The sequence below is a fragment of the Ursus americanus genome, chromosome 13 (genome assembly GCF_024610735.1).
Source record: "Ursus americanus isolate L20-20 chromosome 13, mUrsAme1.1.p, whole genome shotgun sequence".
NCBI classification, from domain to species: domain Eukaryota; kingdom Metazoa; phylum Chordata; class Mammalia; order Carnivora; family Ursidae; genus Ursus; species Ursus americanus.
The window spans coordinates 63,722,229-63,743,699 of NC_142139.1; the positions used below are offsets into that span (position 1 = coordinate 63,722,229).

The 21,471-nt window shown below is 37.7% G+C and overlaps 1 protein-coding gene across 1 annotated transcript in view; it reads left to right on the top strand.

Moving 5' to 3' along the window:
- The window catches only part of KIF13B (kinesin family member 13B), a 193,543-nt gene that overhangs the window by 145,536 nt on the left and 26,536 nt on the right, over positions 1-21,471 (top strand). The window contains exons 35-37 of the mRNA XM_045774018.2: positions 1,697-1,750; positions 11,793-11,904; positions 17,984-18,117. Coding sequence (XP_045629974.2) covers positions 1,697-1,750; positions 11,793-11,904; positions 17,984-18,117 — 300 coding nt within the window. The remainder of the gene's footprint in view (positions 1-1,696; positions 1,751-11,792; positions 11,905-17,983; positions 18,118-21,471) is intronic.

A 21,471-nucleotide genomic window follows, 5' to 3' on the forward strand; every position in this document is an offset into this window, starting at 1 on the left:
AAACTAACTGAGTGCCTTGGGCAAACCATTTGAATTTTCTGGGCCTAACTTAATTACTTTTAAATTGAGAAGCCTGGACTCGGTTTATAAACTCAATTGCTTAAAGGCCATCCAGGATAGTATAAATGAGTAAAATAAGTTAGGTGTGTTTCATAACAGTGTCTTAAGTTTGTTGTTGTTTTTGAAAACGTAGGTATAATTTATGTGCATATTAAGCATACAAATAATTCTTCACAAAGAAATATGACTGTGGCCCTGTGATTTATCTCTCCTTTCCTTACTTTTGACAAAGATGTGGATATGAGAAATATTGCCTTTGTCTAACTTTACACCAAGAAAACCACAGTACAACCATTGTAATGAAGAGCAGCTGACCCTTAGCCTTAGTGTTTGAGAGACGATAGTGAGAGGTAGGGAGAGTATCAAACGGGAGGACACACGTGGCCCCTGAGTGACTGATGATATCACTAATGATCTCAGACTGAAAGATTGGAAACATTCTCAGACATTAAGAAATATCACTTTCTTTCTTTTTTTTTTTTTTAAGATTTTATTTATTTATTTGTCAGAGAGAGAGCACAAGCAGGGGGAGTGGCAAAGGGAGAGGGAGAAGCAGGCTGTCCTTGAGTAGGGAGCCTGATGTGGGGCTCAGTCTCTGGACCCTGGGGTCATGACCTGAGCCCTGAGCTGAAGGCAGATGCTTAACCAACTGAGCCACCCAGGTGTCCCAAGAAAAATCACGTCATTTCAACTTAAAATCTCATTTCTTCAGAAAACAATACATTCAAATGAAGCGGTATTTGCAGAGATTTGGTATTTAGAATCCTATGGTTTAGGAACGCTAGGTGGCTCAGCTGGTTAAGCATCTTCCTTCGGCTCAGGTCATGATCGCAGGGTCCTGGGATCGAGTCCCACATCAGGCTCCTTGCTCAGCGGGGAGCCTGCTTCTCCCTCTCCCTCTACCTGCTGCTCCCCCTGCTTGTGCTCGTGCATGTGCATGCTCTCTCGCACTCTCAAAAATAAATAAATAAAATCTTTTTTTTTTAAAAAAGAAAGAATCCTGTTGTTTAAGATAGTTTGTGTCTGTACATCTGCTACGAATACCCAGAGAAGGAAGTTGTAACATCAGGACATGGTAAAATAATTAGTAACCTGGTATTCTTTAAACAGAAGGGTACAAACAGGTGAAGTATCCCTTACGCAACCCAGTTGTTGCCTCAGTGTAAACTGGGTATCTGATCTTGTATAAACCTCTCACCTTAAAGTTCAGTTCAGTTTAAAAAAAAAATTGTGAGGCACATCTGGGTGGCTCAGTTGTTTAAGTGGCCAACTCTTGACTTCGGCTCAGGTCACGAACTCAGGGTCCTGGGATCAAGCCCCGCATGTGCTCTGCGCTCAGTGGGAGGTTTGCTTGAGGATTCTCTTTCTCTCCCTCTGCCCCTCCAACTGGCTCACTGTCTCTCTCTCTCTCTCTCTCTCTCTCTCTCAAAATAAAGAACTTGTTTAAAAAAATTGTGCCTAATAATGTCTCAAAGTATACACTAGCCTAATTTACAAATGTCTTGACAACAACGTCTCTGCTACCATCTGACTTTAACATTTTGTTGATTTGGTTTTCAAATTCTTGTATTTCTAAGACCGTAGATTTCTGTACTTTCACACAAAAGCACTAATCCCCTCTTTATTTCTTCTTCAGTTGTCTGGCAGCCGACAAGATCTTATCCCATCCTACAGTCTAGGCAGCAATAAGGTAAGTGTTCATAACTATTTTTCTGTCAGTCTTAGACCAATTTCCCATTCAGCTTTCCTCTTCTCAAATATCACATGCTCGTTTTGCATGCCAAAATTTCTCCGACTCTTCTATGCTATGTGAACTTTATTGCAAAGTGTTTACAGTTCATTTCTTTTTTACCTGCCCGTTAAGATTTATTAGACCTTATTACTCTACTTTTTAAGGGTTAAAAACCAATTCTGTTGCTTGAGTTCAAATTTCTATGTAAAATATTCTTCCTGTTTGTGTCAAAAAAGGAAATTTAAATCAGATTTTTAGTAGTAAAATATTGATATAATGATTGCAAATGTGTGAGGAATAGGAAGATTTTATCTGAAAATATTATTTGCTAGAAGAAATTAAAATAAGGGAACAGAACTTTTGTTAGTTGGGATTTATTGTTAATGTAGCGTTCCCCAATTTAGCAGAGGTTTAAGCCCAGAGAATTCTTTATCATTTACTTGAAAGGATCATACTCAAAATTGTTGTAACTGGATACCCTATATCACAGTTTTGTGCCTGATGTTTTTTGAGGGACCTGGTTAGATATTGGTACTGCTAACTGTAGGCAACATGCTCTGTATTGATATCTTAACTCTTGAGGAGGGTAAAAGTGAACGTGTCTTATAAAATTGCCTGATATCAGGGATTTGTTTCAAAATAATCACAGGGGAGGATGGGAGTATAGATAAAAGAAGATTGGCTATTTAGCAGTAATGGTTACAGCCGCATGGGATTTGTTATACTACCCTCTCTACTATTGTTAGTTATTCTACACTCCGTTTTTGTTTGTTTGAAATTTTCCTTATAAAAACTTAAGGAAAAAGAGTAATTAGTTGATGAATAATTAGATTTATTCATAAGATCTAGGTAACTAGGAGTTTACCTGAAATAACATAAAAATGTGTGTGTGTATATATATATATATATATATATATATATATTCCATTATTTCAGGCAAACTCCTAGTAACCTAGATCTTAAAAAATGAGCCATATGTATATATATATCAATGTCTATAGACATAAATTGCTCTCCAGCTCATTAATTTACTGATCACCTACCTCGTCTCTGAAAGTGTGCTAAGCACTCCTTTATACGGATCCAGTGATAGGTTTGACCAGTTTTTTTTTTTAATGATTTTTTTATTATATTATGTTAGTCACCATACAGTACATCCCTGGTTTCCGATATAAAGTTCTTGATGAACATAGCACAGGTTGCGATTACCAGAACAAAGCTGAGTTTTTGGGAAATTGATTGTGTCATTATTTTTTTTTTTTAAAGATTTTATTTATTTATTTGACAGAGATAGAAACAGCCAGTGAGAGAGGGAACACAGCAGGGGGAGTGGGAGAGGAAGAAGCAGGCTCATAGCGGAGGAGCCTGATGTGGGGCTCGATCCCATAACGCTGGGATCACGCCCTGAGCCGAAGGCAGACGCTTAACCGCTGTGCCACCCAGGCGCCCCAATTGTGTCATTATTTTTAAATGTAAATAAATGAAATATTTTAAGGAAAATATATAAGGAAAAAACAGGACTTTTTGTGTTTGTTTGGAATTACATCTAATCCTAATTCTCAATTATATTATAAATTCCTTGAAAGAAGTGGCCAAAAGTTTCTATCTACCCCCAATCTCCTTATGTTTAAATAGAGAAAATAATAGTATCACTTGAAAGAAAATTACTGTGCTTTGTCTACACCAAGTAAGTGGAACAAAAGAACACAGATGCTATGCTAGAAGTATGATAGAGTGAGAGACCAAAGGAGGGAGTGGGCACTTTTAAAGGCATTACTCACAGATCAGGAGAGGCTGCAGAGAGGTGTTAACCCCCCAAAGCTGAAAGATGATGAGGTCACCCCAGGCAGGGAAGGAGTGAAAGTAACAGTGTGAGCAAAAGCATGGAGGGATGAACAAGCTTACTCTGTTGATGACACTGCATGCAGTGTGACTAAAGGAGAGGGGTCTGTGGGGTAGACCCCAGAGAAAAGGGGCCTGTCGACGTTCTAACATTATATACCAAGGAATATTATATACCAAGAATTCCCCAAGACTGGGTAGTGTTTAAACTAATTGACCTACAAATTATCAAAGTCCTATTAAACCCCTCTGCACAGCAGTGCTGCCTGTATACATGTGAAATGACATATATACAAGAGTGTCCCCTGAAACATTGTAATGGCAGAAGATTGGAAACAAACTAAATGTCCATTGGTTTGGTCTGGTTAAATATACTTAATCTGGGGACATGCCATACCCTCCCCCCCTCCATACACACAAATAAATAAATGGGATACTATACAGCTGTAAAAATGATTAGGAACCCTTCCAGATACCAATATGGGGAAATTACGAGGATATACTTAATGATTAAAAATGAAGTGCAAAGTGGCTCGGTCAGTTGAGCTTCTGACACTTGGTTTTGGCTTAGGTCATGATCTCATGGGTCACGGGACTGAGCCCTGAGTTGGGCTCCCCACTCAGCAGGGAGTCTCTTTGAATATTCTCTCCCTCTGCCCCTCTCTAAAAAAAATAAATAAATCTTAAAAAAAAAAAATGAAGTGCAGAGGGGCACACGGGTGGGTTCAGTCAATTAAGTATCTGACTCTCGGGGTGCCTGGGTGGCTCAGGCATTAAGCATCTGCCTTTGGCTCAGGGCGTGATCCCAGAGTCCTGGGATCGAGCCCAACATCAGGCTCCTCCGCTGAGAGCCTGCTTCTCCCTCTCCCACTCCCCCTGCTTGTGTTCCCTCTCTCGCTGGCTGTCTCTCTCTCTGTCAAGTAAATAAATAAAATAAAATCTTTAAAAAAAGAAAAAAACTATTAAAAAAAATAAGTATCTGACTCTTGTTCTCAGCTCAGGTCTTGATCAGGGTCATGGGTTCAAGCCCTGTGTTGGGCTCCACACTGGGCATGGAGCCTACTTAAAAAATAAATAAATAAATAAATAAATTAAAAAAAAATGAAATACAGAATAGTATGCTGCCATTTATATTACAAAAGGAGGGGCACAGGAGAGACGTGTGTGTGCGACTGTTTATGGAGTGGCGTACATATACATAAGAAACCCTAGAAGGATATATAAGAAGCTAATACAGTTACTTATCTGCTTGGGCAGAGGGTGGAAATATGTGGGGAACTAAACAGGTAGGAGTAGAGGTGGATTTCTTACTTTGCCTTCTTATATTATTTGGTTTTTGGATCATATGAACAAATTACCCATTTTTTAAAAATTAGAATTGAAAACATATAGATCTATGAAGATCTCAATAGCAGCAGGAAAAATCATTTGTCAAAATTCAACACCTTTTCAAAAAAATATATTAGGATTGAAAAATTTTATTCCCTACTCTTTTAAGTAGCTAGAAGTTTTTGTTTCCTTGTGTGAGTTGTTTGAGGTCTCCAGTTGCTCTATCTGTAATAATTTGTGCACAAAATCCTAAAGGAAATTGTTTTGAAAAATCTCAAAGTCTCTTTTTTTTTTTTCCTTTTTCTTTGGGGGACTTCCTGCATTCTTCAGTTTTCAGAGCTCCAGGGACAGGTAACTAATCCATTAGGTTTTCCTAATGAGTGGGATATAAGTACTATCCTACTACCTAAAACTTGTATCATGCTTGTTTTTACCTTGAGAATAAGAATGAATTTTTAAATGTAGTTTTTATAAGATGACTAAATTTGGCACTGTACTAATTTTTTGGCTCTTACTCTTTTGTAAAAATAACTTTGGTGGTCAATATATAGGATTCCTTTCACATGATTCTTTTTCTAAGACTATAAAAATATCTGTCAAAGGAGCCCAGGAACTAAGGCATCTTAGTGAATTTAGAAGGCTCTGGAATGTAAGGAGTTGGAGTTAATTCATATTAAGTAGATAATACAAATAAATATTTGGGAACTTGTAAGATGTCCTTTTTTCAAGCTTGGGACAGAGAAAGAAGAGTAAAATGGCAGAAGTGCCTTGGGCATTCCTTTAACATCACAGAGCTTTTCTCAGCAGCACCATCTTGGTTTCTTTGCCTGAAATATTTAATGCACAAGAGAGTCAGAAATATAATTTTAACCTGGAGTTGATGATGCTTAAAATGCTAGAAAAATGTGTTTGAAAATTATTGAGTATTAGTTACATCTACCTTGCAAACTTGTGTGGGTCTGTTTCTAGGTTCTGTGTCCATTAATGTATGTGTGTATCCCTCTGGTCTTGATTATGAAAGCGGAATTATAGGCCACAGAATATGATGTGCTGTCTTCCCCTGTGTAAGATGGGAACATTCAGGTTCGTTGAAACAATGTTCAGAAGCCAGGAGAGGCCACAGAAGAGGTTCACATCTCCCTTTCTCTCCTAATTTTCAATTGATATCATGGCAAAGATTAGTCATTTAGGACACAGGGACACTAAAAGCTGTGGGAGGGAGGCAGGGATGGAGAGTTTGATAGGATTAGGGCTTTTGAGGAGGTGGTGAACTACTGAAAACAGTCTCCTTGTTTGGCTTATGACACTTGGAATTTGCCCAGCCACACTTTACACACCCTTATTACTGATGCTCACTACATATTAGAATTGGAATTGCTTTACTGAGCTCCACCAAGCTTGAATTGATGGACCAATTAATCTTAAAAAGATAAATTGAATTTGATGAACTACTCCCAACTTTTAAATTCACCTTAGGGCCTAAAAGAAATCTTTCTTTTTTTCCCCTCAAGTTTTTATTTAAGTTAGTTAACATACAATGTAATATTAGTTTCAGGTGTGCCGTACAGTAATTCATCACTTACATACAACACCCAGTGCTCATCACAACCAGTGCCCTCCTCAATCCCCATCACCCTTTTAGCGCATCCCCCTGCCACCTCCCCTCTAGCAACCCTCAGTTTGTTTTCTATAGTTATAGTTGTTTTACGGTTTGCCTCTCTCTTTTTTTCCCCCGTGTTCATCTGTTTTGTCTCTTAAATTCCACATATGAGTGAAATCATATGGTACTTGTCTTCCTCTGACTTATTTCGCTTAGCATAATACTCCCTAGCTCCATCTGTGTTGTTGCACCTGGCAAGATTTCATTCTTTTTGATGGCCGAGTAATATTCCTCTGTGTGTGTGTGTGTGTGTGTGTGTGTGTGTGTGTGTGTGTGTGTGCGTGTGCGCGCACGTGCGTATCTTCTTTATCCATTCATCAGTCAGTGGACATTTGGGCTCTTTCCATAATTTGGCTATTGTTGATAATGCTGCTATAAACATTGGGGTACATGTATCCTTTCAAATCAGTATTTAAAAAAGTCATTCTTGATAGTCTTTTCAATTAAAAATATATCCCTAATAAGTTGTTGGGACTACACCAAAATAAAAGGTGTTTGCACAGTGAAGCAAACCATCAAAAAAAACAAAAAGCCTACCAAATGGGTGAAGATATTCTTTTTAAGATTTTATTTATTTATTTTAGAGATAGAGAATGCCAAGATAGAGAACGCAAGGGAAGGGCCAGAGGGAAAGGAGAGAGAGAATCTTAAGCAGACTCCACACTGAGCACGGAGTCTGAGAATGGGCTCGATCTCATGACCCTGAGATCATGACCTGAGCTGAAACCAAGAGTTGGATGCTTAACCAACTGAACCACCCAGGTGCCCCCAAGTGGGAGAAGATATTTGCAAATCAAATATCCATTAAGGGGTGAATACCCAAAATATATAAAGAACTTATACAACTCAACACCAAAAAAAAAAAAAAAAAAATCTGATTAAAAACAGGGAGAGAACCTGAATGGACATTTTCCCAAGGAAGATAGACAGATGAGAAGATGCTCAACATCACTAATCATCAGGGGAATGCAAATTAAAACCACAATGAGATATCACTCTATACCTGTCAGAATGGCTAAAATCAAAACGACAAGAAATAACAAGTGTTGTTGAGGATGTGAAGAAAAGGGAACCCTCATGCAGTGTTGTGGGAATGGAAATTGGTGTAGCCACTGTGGAAAACAATATGGAGGTTCCTCAGAAACTTAAAAACAAAATTACCAAATGATCCAATAATTTCACTACTGGGTATTTACCCAAAGAAAACAAAAACATTAATTCAAAAATATATATGCACCCCTGTGTTTATTGCATTATTTACAATGGTCAGATATGGAAGCAACCCAAGTGGCATCAATAGATGAATGGATAAAGAAGAGGTGGGATGTGTGTATAACACACACATACACACAATCATGTGCATATGATGGAATATTGCTCAGCTATAAAAAATAATGAAATCTTGCCATTGCAACAACATGGATGGACCTAGAGGTTATAAAGCTAAGTGAACTAAGTCAGAGAAAGACAGATACCATATGATTTTACTCATATGTGGAATTTAAGAAGCAAAGAAAAAGAGATAAAAAACCCCAGACTCTTAAATACAGAGAATAAACTGGTGGTTGCCAAAGGGGAGGTGGGTGGGACATGGGTGAAATAGATTAAGAGGATTAAGAGTATACTTATCTTGATGAGCCCTGAGTAATGAAACAAAGAATACACACACACACACACACACACACACACACACACACACACACACACATAATTGCAGTGATGTTGCTGTTTACTGTTAGTGGATATTTCATCATTATTATAAGGCAAGTTTTTAATAGATATAATGAAAACTTAGCAAGCATTTTATGACCAGTCTACCAAGATGGACTTAGCAACAGAACTAATTTCAGCAGATTGTTTGCTTATCCATCTAAAAATCGGGGTGCATTGAGACCTTTTGCAATGCAAAGAACACTGTCAACTTAAAAATATTGTTATTTCTAAAGCCATTTTAGAAGGAATTATGCTTTTTAATAAGTTAGTAAGATATTGTGTTTATGATCTCCTGATTGGGGTTTTTGATGCAGTTAAAAGTATCCAAAAGCTTAAATGAATATCTGATTTTTGTGTGTTTTGGCTGCATCACCTTTGTGGAAACTGCAGTTATTTAGTGTGGCACAGGTAAAGGCTGAAGCCAGATACAGTCACTTCTTCTTTGGTTGCGTTAGAAGCCACCTTTGGACCTGGAGTGTTGCTGGCACTTCTCTTTCTTTACCTCTTTGTCACTTTCCTGGTCAAAAGCAGACCTGGTTTGTTTTGTTTTGTTTTGTTTTTTGTCGTTGTTGTTGTTTTAACTTTCTTTTTTCTTTTTCTTTTTTTTTAATTTGGAAAACCCAAAGAATTTGTGTCTGGGAAGAACAGTAACAGGAGAAATATAGGTGCCCAAGGAAGACCAAAGCATGTTCTCAAGTCACCTGAGAGCCTCCCCACTTTTCCCTGTTCCATTTTGTCTTTACGTATGATGCCAGCTACAAATAATTGCTATCTCGAATGGGGTTTTATTTCTTGGAATTCAGCCTGTTAGCACAAATAACCCCTAATAAGTATGGAGCTAGTTTAAGGCTCTAAAACAAAGCCAGAGTTTCCTCTCTTGTGTCTCCTCATCTTGGCTGATTCTGAAGTTTGGTAGACATGCAGAATGTTAGAAACAAATCACAGATCTGTCTTTTCAGATTCCACGCATATATGTATTTATAGCATACTCTTTTCACTTTGAGAACCGAGCTCATAAGAGAGCAGAAAGGTCCAGTGTTTGGCCAGGTTCTTTTTATTCATTGTCCGGAGTTCATCTCCCTCTAAAGTACCCTTAACTGGGCTGCTTTCTTTTTTTCCCCCTCCAACATTTCAATAAAGGGAAAATAACTCTGGAACAGCCAAGGATGTAAAATTTATTGGAAGGACACTAATTGCCTTGTCCTCGAGGGGCAGTGTATGTAGTTAGACACTGAACCACAGGTTTCATTTCTGGCAAGAGAATGGACAGGCACTACAGGAGAAAAAGAATAAGTGAATGATTTCAGTGAAATGTTTCCCCAGAGATCTGTGGGTGTCAGAAGGAAGAGGAGGGAGCGTTGTACCCAGTTTATCATCCAGATTTGTTGTTCCCTCTGAAGCAGAGTCTGTTCTTTCCCAGATCGGTTTGAGACACTCTGTGTCCCTGTCTTTGGTTGGCGAGACATGGGAACAGTTAGCATGAGAAATTCCTCAAGGTTAAGATGACGGTTAAGGTAGTGTGGATGGAGTGAAATGTGTTTCCATTTTTCATCATCTGCCAGGGCTAGTGGTCGGACTAAGGCAGGATGTGTGTACTGTGTACGGCCTTTCAAATGTTCTTGCTTGAGCGATTTGAATCTATGAGACAGTAAAAGTTATTGCTTCCATTCTGGTTTGTTAGTAACATCGTGTGTGGGAGTGCCAGCTGGGAAGTATTACCTGGGAAGCTAGTGGAGCCCTGAGTGTGCCTTGGGGAAGAGATGACACCTACATTATTTGTCACTGGACCATGTACACCGAATGGCTGTGGTGCTGACTCCAGATCAGCTACTTAGTTTCCCTAAGGAACAGAGCGCCACTGGCGTCAGCTGCCAAACAAGAAAGAAAAATCGAAAATACAAAAATAAATGTATTCTCAAAGTAAGTTGTCTTCAAAACAACCTTGCATGAGCTTAACACTGTAAACAAAGCAGGAGGCTTTTCTTCCTCTGAGAAGCTCCAAAGAGTATTGACCTTAGTGTTGAGCTCCCTGATTGTGATGTCCCAGGGTACACAAAGCTGCGGCTTCCCAGACAATTAAATTTAAATGCAAAAGACATTAACGAAACATTAAAGTATGTAAATCAGTGTGTGATTCATAGGAACACAAATGCTTCTACAGTGAAGTATTTCAGAGTTCACGGTTTCCCTAATCATCTCGTCATGTCTGTTTTGTTTCCTGGCTTCTAATGCTAAGACATCACACCATTTTTTTTTTTTTTTTTTAATATCCAGTGCTGAGAGCGTTCCTAGGGAAAAGTGGCGTTCTCGGAGGTAAACAGGATCCAGATCACTTAAGGTTTATTGATTTTATGATCAGTACTTAGGTTGCTGCTAAAAGCAGGTAGGTTTCCATACATATCTGAAACCGTAGAGGCTTTCCACCTCCCTCCATCTTCAGGAGCAGTGAAGAACTTGCTTTGCAGGCGATTACTAAGGAAAACTCAAACGTCGTTAGGGTCACTCCTCTGTGGAATACCAGCTTAAACTAATATAAAATACTACTATTTAACAATGATGAAAAAGAAGTCAGAGTGATTATCAAAGGATCAAAGGGGAACTCAAAAGCTTTCAGAAGATTTGCATCTCATCTCCATTACTGGGTTTTGTACTTGTCACATTTGGTTGGGGTTTATTTCTTTACCAGATGGGACTGGTGTTAAGAGTGCTTTGATGATATCACCATTTTTGTGGCTCACCACCCATTCTGAATTGGTTAATTAAGCCATCACCCAACTGGCATTGTTCTTGTGTAATGCAGTGAAGTTTCTTAAATGGGAATTTACAAAGTTGGGAGTACAATAAAACTTGTTAATCCAGAGACTTCCATTATGGGGAACTTGTGATTACTTGATTTGTGCTTAACTGGAGCTTCTCTTTCATATCTGTGGAAAATAAGAGCCTTGGTAATATACTGTTCTAGAATTTTTACTTTCATGAATGGTGTTTGAATGGATAGAAAGATACACGGTGGAGAAGGGAGAAGAGACAGCCCACAGTGTTAGGGTTGTTCCTCAGTTTCAGTTGAGAATCTGAAGCGAGAGTATCTTGAGGCAGAAGAGCAGAAACAGCGTATGAGGCAGAACGTATGGAAGGATTTCTAAAGGAAGGTCTTCATATATCCGTATTTTGTGGAAAGCAACATGATGTATAGAAAAGAATGTTAGGACAGAGCTGAGGAGACTGTAAATTGTGAACTGGAGGGAATATCCAAATGTGAGGTATTATTAGTATTTGGGACATCAACACTAAGAAGATGAAAAGTATAAGAAGAAAGGTACTTCAACAGTCAAATCTGTCATGTCTTGTAAAGGGAACAAGGCTTTAGTGATGTTTGACAGGTTCTTCTTAAATATCTGTAGGTTTTTCTGTTCACTGATTCATTTGATTAAAAACTGCTGCTTTTGTCCTTAACAGGGCCGGTGGGAGAGTCAGCAGGATGTATCGCAAACTGCAGTTTCCAGAGGCATAGCTCCAGTCGCCCCATCCCTCCCTGACTGTCCCCCAAATAACCATTCTCCTGACCCAGGTAAGTTCTGTTTTCATTTGTAAATCACTGTCTTGAAATTTGAGCATCTTTCAGAAATAGTTTAAATCAGGATTTCCCACCACGTAACCACTGACCTACTAGTTAATGTCATCTGATTTTTTTCCCTCTTTTGTCTTAACATGTTGAGTTACATTGATTTTTGAATGTTGAATTTATATTGCCTCTCTCTGAGAAATACCACCTGATCGTGATGCGTTATCCTTTATATGTGCTTGATTCTATTTGCTAATATTTCATAAAGGACTTTTGTGTATATGTTCTATGATGAATATCTACTTCTCTTTTCATAATAATTATTCTCTTGTCGTAATAATGCATTTGTTAGGTTTTGGTATCATGATTATGTTGGTTTCATGAAATGACTTGGGAAATATTTCCTTATCATCTTTTTTTCTGTAAAATTTTATATATTCAGTATTGCTTCTTCCTTAAATGTTCGACAGGGTTCACCAGTGACACTATCTGGGCCTGGAATTTTCTCTTTGGGAAACTTTTAAGTTATGACTGTAATTTCTTTAATACAGGGTTATTTAACATTTTATGTTTCCTTATGAGTCAGTTTTCATAAGTTATGTTTTTCAGGGAATTTTCTGTTTCATCTAAATTTTAACGTTTATTTCAATAAATGTTATGATGTTCCCTATTGCCCTTTTAACATTCGTAGAATCTGTTGTGATGTTCCTTCTTTTTGCTTTTTAATTTTTTTAAGAAAAAATATTTTAAAGATTTTATTTATTTATTTGAGAGAGAGAGAGAACACAAGCCAGGGAGAGAGGAAGAGGAAGAGGGAGAAGCAGACTCCCTGCTGAGCAGGAAACCTGACATGGGGCTCGATCCCAGGACCCTGGGATCATGACCTGAGCTGAAGGCAGACGCTTAGCCCACTGATCCACCCAGGCACCCCTTCTTTTTACTTTTGATAATTTTTGTTTTCTTTCTGGTTTTCTAGACTACTTTTGAGATATGTTTTAGTTTTCTCAGTCTTCTCCCAGAACCAAATCTGGTCTTACTTTCTTTATTGTTTTTTTCTGTTTCGTTGATTTCTGTTTCTTTTTGCATATCACAAATTTTGGAATGTGATGCTTTCATTTTCATTCTATTCAAAATATTTTCTAATTTCCCTCTGATTTGTTCTTTGACCCATGGGTTATTGGAGTGGCATGTTAACTCATTTTCATATGTCCAGGGGAGGGAACTTCTTTTTATTAATTGATTGGTTATTTAATTTCATCACGGTCTGAAAGACTCTTTAATATTTCAGTCTTTTGGAGTGTTTTTGAGACTGTGTTCTATCTTGGTAAACATTCTATGCATGCTTGAAAAGAAACTATTCTGTTTGGGGGCACAGTGTTCTGTATATATCAATTAGGTCAAGGTGGTTGATAACCTTGTTCAAATCTGTTCTTTAAATATTCTGTTCTGATTTTTTTTTCTGTTTGTTCTATCAGTCACTGAGACAGAGGACATTAAATCTCCAAAATTGATCATGAAAATTACCTATTTTTCCCTTTATCATATCTGTTTTTACATCATTCTTTTAGGAACTGTTAGGTATATACATATTTAGGATTGTTATTTTTTCCCGATAAAGTGATATTTCTATCATGGTGACTGTCCCTTTGTATCTGTGGAATTCTCTTACTTTGAAATCTGTCTTACCTGATATTAATATAGCCACATCAACTCTCTTTTGCTTATTGTGTGAATGGTGTATCTTGTTCTCAGTCTTTTAAATTTTGGCCTGTATTTGTTCTTTAAATTAAAAGTGATTGTCTCGTAGACACCATATAGTTAGGTCTAACTTTTTTCTTTTTATCTAGGCTGACAATTTCTGTCTTTTAATTGGCATGTTTAGTTCTTTTACATCTAATATTATTATTGTTATGTCTGCCTCACGCTGTTGGTTTCTCTTTGGCCTTTCTATTCTTTTCCCCCAATGTAACTTCTTTTTTGCTTTCTTTTGGGTTAATTGAAAAATATTTTTTAGTATTTAATTTTATTTCCATTTCTGACTTTTTGGTATTTCTCTATCTGTTTATTAAAGTCTTTGCTCGAGGACTGTAGTATGGATTCTTATAGTGTACTTCCCACTGCACAAATATTAGAACGTTGTAAGGGCATAATTCCATTTGCCTGTTCCCAAACCCCCCTTATTTAGTATTATTGTTTTTCTGTCTGTTACAGACGTTATGAACCCATTTTACAATGTTACTCTCTTTGCTTTAAAACAGCCACTGTCTTTTAAGGAAATTAAGAGACTATAGATAATCTTTTATATTTTTCTTTATATTTATTATTTCTGGCACTAGCCAGTCCTTCCTAAAGTCTTATATTTATCTGATATCATTTCTCTTTAGCCTAAAGAATATCCTGTAGTATTTCTTATGTGCAGTTGTCCTGGAAAAGAATGCCCTCCCCTTTGGGGATTATCTTTATTTCACTTTTTTTGGAAGGATTTTTCCACTAGCAGCACTTCAAAGATCTTACGTTATCTTTTAGATTCTTTTCTGCTGAGAATCAGTAATCATTTGTGTCTCTTTTCCCTACCTGTAATATGTCTCTGTTTACTCTGTTGGTTTGTTTGCTTTCATAGTTTTCTCTATTTTTGTTGGACTATGATATATACTTATGTATAGTTTTCTTTGACCTTATCTTGCTTCCATTTCATCAGTGTTCTTGGATCTGTAAATTGAAGTTTTCAACAAATTTAGGAAATGTTCAGCTATTATTTCATTAAATTATTCCCCCTGACCATTTCTCTCTTTCTTCTCTTCTGAGAATCAAATCACACACGTTAGATTGCTTAATATTATCCTACAGGTCACAGAAGCTCTAATTTTTTTAATTTTCATTTTCCGTCATTTTATCTTATTGTTTCTTCTGGTTGCATAAATTTCTCCTGCCATTTCCAACCTTCTGTTCAGCACATCCAGAGAATATTTTATTTCAGTTATTATTGTTTTCAGTTCTAGAATTTCTACTTGTTTCTTTTTTTAAAGTTTTAATTTCTCTGCTGATATTCTCTACCTGTACATTTGTTAAGATCAGATTCTTCTTTACTTCCTTGGTCCTGTGTATAAAAGCTGCTTTAAAGTCTTTACCTTCTAAATCCAGCATCTGGGCCATCTCATGGTCTGTTTCTCTTGACTGCTTTTTTTCTTGACTATGGGTCATATTCAGTGAGTTTCGACCATTGTATTTACCTGTGTAACTTATACCCCAGTCAAGATATACAAGATTTATATGACTCCAGTAACTCTCTGCAATCAGCCAATGTTCTGATTTCTATCCTTTCAGATTAGTTTTGTCTGCTCTACAATTTCATACATATGGAATCATACAGTATATACTCTTTTTTGTTTGGCTTCTTTTATTCATCATTTCTGTTTACATCTCCATACCACTGCATCCTTCAGTAATTTATTTTTTATTGTTGAGAAAAACTTCAGTTTTACAGTTGAATTTATCATAATTTTTAATTAGTTCTTTTGTTTGTGGACATTTGGTTTGTTTCTAGTTTTTGTCTACTGTGAATAAAGTTTGTTCTTGTACAAGTCATTTTGTGAAGATTTCTCTTGAGTTAATACCTAGGAGTGAAATTACTGGGTCATAGAATACCACCTTATTTTAAAGTTCTGTGAGGTTTTTGTTTTTGTTTTTGTTTTGAGAGAGAGAGCACACGTGTGCATGCCAGTGGGGGGGAAGGGGCGGAGGGGGAGAGAGTCTTAAGCTGGGCGTGGAGCCCAACATGGGGCTCCATCTCACAACCCTGAGATCATGACTTGAGCCAAGATCATGAGTTGGAGACTTAACCAACTAAGCCACCCAGGTGCCCCAAATTTGTTGTTTTAAAAAAAACAACAGTTTTTTTTAGTTAAGATCAGTTAAGCATCTGACTCTTGATCTTAGCTCAGGGCTTGATCTCAGGGTTGTGAGTTCAGGTCCCGTGTTGAGCTCCACACTGGGCATGGAGCCTACTTAAAATAATAATAACAGTAATAATAATAATAATAATTTAAAAATTTGTAATTAATGCTTACCTGACTTACATATTTCCCACTTTGCTTTGCTCATCATTGCTTCTTCCGTCACACTTTGTTCTGAGTTTAGTTTCTTTTTTGTGAATTATATCTATCATCAGTGCATTTAGCAGTTGTTTGTCAGTGACAGACTCTTTCTTTTATATTTTAAGTTTTTATTTTGCTCTCAGTTTGAAGAAGCCTTTTACTATGGCATTTATGGTGTATATCAAACATATAAGAGTAGAACGAGTAACATGTGCCCTTAAGTACCCCCTCTCTTCAGAATGATCAGTTCATCACCAGTCTGATATATCTCTACTCCTGCCACTTCTCTGCACCCTCTCACAATTAATTTGAAGCAAATCCCAGATGTTTGTACATGTATCTCTAAAGCAATACCCCAACAACATTTCACTCTTAAGAAAATTTAAAAGTAAGTCCTAGATATCATCAAACATCTAGTCAGTGTTCTCCAGTTGGAGCAAAAATATTTTTTAGTTATTTTGAATGAAAATCCAAGTGTAAAGTTCATATATTGGGATGAGTTGATCTGTGTCTTGAGTTAAAGTTTAATGTATATGTTCCTCTCTTTTCCCCCCATGCATTGTGTGTGTTGAAGAGACTGTCTTCGCACAGTAGACTCTGTATGTTCTTACTTTTGCTGGTTACATCCCCATGAGGGTTTTAAAAGATGGTTCTTCGTCTACCGTATTTCCTGTGAACTGGTGTTTAGCTCTATGGTGTTGAACAGATTCAGGCTAGTTTGAGGAGGGGGGAGTTAGACTAAATGAAAGGGTAGTGTTGTGGATTTACCTCAGGAGACACATCATGTCTGATTGTCTCTCTTTGTGATATATGCAGCCTTTGATACATTGTTGGCTAGATCTTTATTTAATTGTAGAATGTTAATTTATTGTCTGTAGAGCTCTAGATTGTCCCTTTTTTTTGCATTTAGATAATTATATTCTTCTGGCTTTTATTCATCTCAAACTTATTTTCCGTTTGTTTTCTTTGTTTTGTTTTTCTCTTTCCTGTTTTTGCCTTCTTATAATTTAATTGACTTTTTTGAACTCAGTTTTAACATATCTCTTGGCATTTATAGCTATTTTATATTTTTAGTGATTGCTCTCATGATTATAAAATACCCTTACCTTTTCACAGTCTACTTAGAGTTAATATTATACTACTTTATGTAAAATGTGCAAATCTTGGAATGGTATGGGTCCATGTACCAACTGTGTTACCAATGAACTTGGAGTCATTTTAGGGGTCAGTGTGGGGTAGAGGTATGCGGGTGGTTGTATGTTTCTGTTCAGATCGTATCACACACAAATTCCTCAGGTTGACTTGCTTGTTCTTTTTAAAGTGTTATGTGGATGCAATGTTTTATCATTTATGAGTTAGATTACATTTTCCTAGAAATTTAGTTTTATTTGCTAAGAAGAAAGAAATCTTATATCCTAGGCATTGACTGCATGTCTGATCCCAGCCTTTGGTAATTAAGAGCAGGTTGGTTCAGAGCATCAATTCCTTTCTTGTGAAAACAACCCAAACACCACCTGCTTTCTAAAAGGTCCATTCATCATCTTTAGTCAGTAAGTAGATATGAAAAACTAAAGCTGTAGAAGACACAGTCCCTGACGTCAAAGAGTTTGAAGTCTAGTTAGAGAGCTATACATGTGTGTCATTAGCTGTGTGATTTAAAAATGAAAAACCCCATCTTATTCTAGGGCAGAAGTTAGTATGTGAACCAGTTAGCGACAAGGTTGGATTACCCTTTGGATACTAATAGGACATTGGATATTAGAATGTTTTAGAAATACCCTAATTGCTGTTATTTAATTGGAAAAAGGAAATAACATTATGTTTGAGAGTAGCTATGATACTATGTTTTTCTAATATTTTTAAGGACACTTTTTAAGAATGTATTATTACTAGATTCACTATGAATGAATAAATTTGGCAAATTTATAGGAGAGAAAATGTCTACATTGTTGTTTACATTTGATCTCTTTTCCTTTCAATATTGTTGACAGGACTTGGTAGCCTAGCGGCCTCCTACTTGAATCCAGTAAAATCCTTTGTGCCACAGATGCCAAAGCTCTTGAAGTCTCTCTTCCCTGTCCGCGATGAGAAAAGGGGCAAACAGCCTTCTCCCCTTGCGCATCAGGTAAAAGCATCAGGAAAGCAACAGTGAGCATTTTCTAATTCCTGGCGGAATGATGCTCTGTGTTGCACTGATGCTGGAGGGAGAGGGACAGGGATGGGGGCCTTAGAACTGGGCTTTTAGGACTAGTAAAAGCTTGTGATCATTTCTCCTCTGCTCTCTTCAGAGGTAACAGAGCTGTTGAAACTTATTGACAGTCGCAGCCCTTTTTGCTTTTAAAAAAATGCCAAATACACTGCTAATGTGATTTATGGTAATATTACTTAGAGCAACAATAGTAAAATTTATGAAGAGCACTTAGTGTTGTTTGTGTATTGCCAAACAGAAAATGTAATTCTATTTTTAATTCTTGATTTCATTTCTTATTTCAAACAATTTTATATTATCTCTGTCCCTCCCTCTCCACCTCTTTTCCTCTGCTGTGGTTTACCTGTTCCTTCATTTAAAATATTAAAAGCAATCACTTGTCTTATTTCCCCCTTTTCTTGAAACTCTCTACCCAGCCTTCAAATAAGTTTTAGAGAAAATCTTAAAGGGTTTTCCACATAATCAGGAAACTGCTCTTATGCAATGGTGCATGGGAAGCCTGTTGGAAATGTAATTTCCAGCCTTATATAGGTGTGAATTCAGCAGAAAATGATAAATGAGGATTTATTTATACTCCTTAAAAAACACATACAGTGCAAGTTCAGTTGTTGAAATAGGTCTTTTGACATCAGCTTATCCACATTCACTTAAAACATTCAAGTTGCAGAAATGCAGGTGAGTCCTTGTCTGAGACCTTAACTATTTAGAAGACTTTTCTGAGCTTATGAATGTATATTCAAGGGTGGTGGTGGTAGTTTTGTAAGGCTGCTGTACAGATATATAATATTTTAAATCTAGCATTCTGTAAACATGTACTTAAGCAGACATGTACACGTATTGTATGAAAAAAATAAACATCACGATTTTGGATGTTTGAACTAATTTTAACTAAGCTCATAAGGGGTGCTTGACAGTTACCGAAGAATCTATAACCGCGAGAGCTAGAAGGAATAGCAAGTGTAATAGCTTGTTGGGGGTTAGGCAAAAATGATTTTTCCAAGGATTTGCCGTGCGTATGTTATTCTGTCCTAAACTTATACATTATTGCATTGTAATGTATGATGCAGGGACTCTCTGTCAGAATTTCCATGGTAGCTTTTTAGGAAGGTAACTTTAAAAACAGCAATAACAGCCTGACCTCATAACCCAGACCCCATCTGGGGGTGCCTTTATAACCTGTATTTATAAGCACCCAAAGTGATTTTATCAAAACTTAAAGTTGGGTAACCACCCTTTTTCAGTCGCTGTTTGGTGAAGACAGAGTTCTAGAAGTTAAAGGAAATTGGCATGGCATTAGAAGTTATTGAACAGATTACTATAGTTAGAGTTAGTTTTTAGAAACTACTTTGAGTTTTTGATATGGCAAGTCAGATCACCTGCTACAATAAATCAATTTTACTGTTTTGCCAGTAAATGATTGGTTCTTGTGGATATGAGAGGAGCAATCATGTTAGAAAGAAATGTAGTGATGTCAGATAACTGCATTTTGTAATGTCCAGTTTAAGAAAGGCGATCTTGGGGCGCCTGGGTGGCACAGCGGTTAAGCGTCTGCCTTCGGCTCAGGGCGTGATCCCAGCATTATGGGATCGAGCCCCACATCAGGCTCCTCCGCTATGAGCCTGCTTCTTCCTCTCCCACTCCCCCTGCTTGTGTTCCCTCTCTCTCTGGCTGTCTCTATCTCTGTCAAATAAATAAATAAAATCTTTAAAAAAAAAAAAAAAAGGTGATCTTGAGGTATTTTGAAGATCTCTTGCGCAATATTTGTCCATTCAGTTTACTTTTTTTGAGCATATATGAGCAAAGATATTGGAGAAAAGGGCCCCAGATATTTCATATTTCATAAATAAATGAAAATATAAATACAAAACTGGTCTTAATGAAGACACCCAGTGGTGGAGCTAAATGGTCCGGTTTGTGAAACCCCCACTCCACTGAAGGGCCTTCTCTGAAGGTCACCAAGGAGCTGCATCTTGCCTGCACCATTCCAGTGTCCTCCTCTGACTTGACATCACAGGTGAAACACGTTCATCTCTAGGCTTCAGCGTGGCAACATTTGCCTGGTTTCTCTCCTACTGACTGCTCAGTCTTTCTCAGTTGCCTTTCCTGGGACCGTTTGTTCCATCAGGCTGCTAACATTCAGGTGCCCCAGTGCTCCATCCTGGGCCCTCTCTCCATGGGTCATTTCATTCAGTTCCATAGCTTCAACTATTTCTGCATTGACAATGTTCATATTTCTATCTCCAGTCCAGACTGTGGCCCTGAGCTCTGGCCTCATGGAACTATATGCCCATTAAGCTTTTCTACTTGTAAATCAATTAGGCATTCACATTTTATCAGTCCAGAATATTACTGTTGGTTTCAGGTCATAAGTCTATGTACCCCCAACACACAAAATACTTAAAAATACATGCCCCTTGGGTGCCTGGGTGGCTCAGTCAGTTAGGCGTCTGCCTTCAGCTTAGATCATGATCTCAGAGTCCTGGGATCTGGTCCCACATCGGGCTCCTTGCTCAGTGGGGAATCTGCTTCTGCCTCTCTCTCTGCCCCTCCCCCTGCTTCTGCTGTCTCAGTTGCTCACTCTCTCTCTCTCAAATAAATAAATAAAATCTTAAAAAAAAATACATGCCCATCTCAATGTGTAGCACAAATATCCACCCAGTTGCTCTTACTTCAGAGAGTCCACCAGTAAGATTTCATAGGTACCACTTCCAATCCGGTGACTCCCGGTCATCTCCATTTCTCATCAGTCATTTGTGCCACCCTGGTCTCTTGCCCAGATGACTGCAGCAGCCTACATACAGGTCTGTCTGACACTTTTTGCCTCATAAAGTCTTTTATTCACAAAGTAGCCAAAGTGACCTTCCAAAATCTTGCTTTATTTCGTGGCTTGAAATCTTTCACTGCTCTTACTGAATAAAATCTAAATTCCTTACTGTGCCTTATAGTGTCCTATATGAGCTGGTCCCCTGACCTTTAATCTTTGTGCCTTTTATATCCTCTTTGTTCACCATGCTAAGCCATGTTGACCTTTTTTTCTTTCCTTCCTTCCTTCCTTCCTTCCTTCCTTCTTTCTTTCTTTCTTTCTTTATTTGAGAGAGCGAGAGAGCACATGAGCACACAAGCAGAGGACAGGGAGGGGCAGAGGGAGAGGGAGAAGCAGGCTCCCTGCTGAGCAGGGAGCCCAATGTGGGACTCGATCCCAGGACCTTGGGATCACGACCTGAGCCAAAGGCAAATGCTCCACTGACTGAGCCACCTGGGCATCCCTCT